Raw genomic sequence first — 1761 nt, forward strand, 5'->3', positions numbered from 1 at the left:
TAGGGGTAAATTCGAAACCAATATTATCCCGAACTCTATTCTCACCTTAATTTCTAAAATCGGGCAATGTTCGGTACATCACGAAATATAGCGATGCTGCGGTCAAAATAAATTTCTCTGCTACGGGCTAATTTAATTAAATAGGAAATTCAAGGTTAATAGTATGGTGCCTAATAACCCACTTCCTAGGACAAACGGGACAGAACACATATTCCTAAAAATTTTTACGGTTCGTGACCGGTACGTACGATCGCAGCTTATTAACAACTATTCTAACTAGCAAAAATAATTATGGAATATCTATGAATCATAACTCGAGTATTCCAATGCCTTAGAATAAAATAAAATTTAAACCTTCCCCTTTCTTTCTGTTTTTTTTTTTTTTTTTTTTTTAAGATTAGGAACTTTTAGTAGAAAATATTTCGGGGTATTACACTCTACCCCTCTTAAAAGAGTTTCGTCCTCGAAACTAAGGTTAACTACACTTTTTGGAATAGAAGTTTCAATTTGGAAAGAAATGATTCAGTATAAAGGGAAAAGGAAAGTGATTGGATGGATTCCTAAGGATATCTTATTTAATAATCATACCTCAAATACTAAACTTTTTATCTTAAATAATCATTAAGCTTTAGGTTCTCTTTTACCTTGCTCAAACAACATAGGGTATCGCGTTCTCATTTCGTCTTCCAACTCCCATGTGGCTTCTTCCACCAAATGGTTTGACCATAATACTTTCACCAACTTTATGGACTTCCTGCGGGTATCCCGGGTCTTAGTATCCAATATTTTCACTAGTTTTTCTTCATATGATAAGTTCTCATCCAAAATCACATCCTCAGGTTGAAGTACATGTGATGTTTCATATACATACTTCCTTAATTGAGACACATGAAATACATTGTGCACTCGATCCATCACCGCAGGTAGCGCTAATCGGTATGCTACCTTTCCGATCCTCTCAAGAATTTCATATGGTCCAATATATCTTGGACTCAATTTTCCTTTCTTCCCGAACCGCATTAGTCCTTTTGTAGGAGATATTTTTAGCCATAACTTATCACCTTCTTGAAATTCAACTGCTTGCCTTCTTCGATCAGCATAAGACTTTTGTCGGTCCTGGGCAGCTTTCATCCTTCCTCGAATCAACTTGACCTTTTCTGTCATTTCTTGAAGACATTCGGGTCCTAATGTCACAGAATTAACCGAATCTTCCAACATAGAGGGCTTCTACACTTCTGTCCATATAAAGCTTCATACGGTGCCATTTGGATACTTGCATGATGACTATTATTGTAAGAAAACTAGATTAGATCCAAATGTTCATCCCACGATCCTTGAAAGTCCAATACACAAGCCCTTAACATATCTTCCAAGGTTTGTATAGTCCTCTCAGTCTGCCCATCAGTCATAGGATGAAAAGCAGTACTAAGTTTCAATTTTGTTCCCATAGCTGCTTGCAAAGCTTGCCAAAATTGTGACAAGAATCGAGAATCTCTATCAGAAACAATATCCTTGGGTATTCCATGATATTTAACCACCTTGTTCACATAAGCCTTTGCCAATTGAGTCATAGTCCAAGTTTCTTCCATGGCAATAAACCTTGCTGTCTTGTTAAGCCTGTCCACTATTACCCATATCTTATCTTTCCCTGACCTTGTTAATGGCAATCCTCCCACAAAATCCATAGAAATAGAGTCCCACTTCCACTGAGGAATCTCTAACGGTTGCAGTAAACCCTTTGGTTTACTCCTCTCTACTCTA

At 37.1% G+C, this 1761-nt stretch overlaps 1 protein-coding gene across 1 annotated transcript; it reads right to left on the reverse strand.

Annotated features, from left to right (window-relative positions):
* Window positions 1–621: 621 nt before the first annotated feature.
* On the reverse strand, window positions 622–1164 carry LOC116013230. Its single transcript, XM_031252877.1, has one exon. The coding sequence runs from the start codon at window positions 1162–1164 to the stop codon at window positions 622–624; it is 543 nt and encodes a 180-aa protein (XP_031108737.1).
* Window positions 1165–1761: the final 597 nt, after the last annotated feature.

Source organism: Ipomoea triloba, chromosome 3 (genome assembly GCF_003576645.1).
Source record: "Ipomoea triloba cultivar NCNSP0323 chromosome 3, ASM357664v1".
Lineage (NCBI taxonomy): Eukaryota > Viridiplantae > Streptophyta > Magnoliopsida > Solanales > Convolvulaceae > Ipomoea > Ipomoea triloba.

Excerpts from the sequence above, each read along its gene's own strand:
- LOC116013230 (XM_031252877.1), bottom strand. The coding sequence starts at position 1,164 with ATGACAGAAAAGGTCAAGTTGATTCGAGGAAGGATGAAAGCTGCCCAG.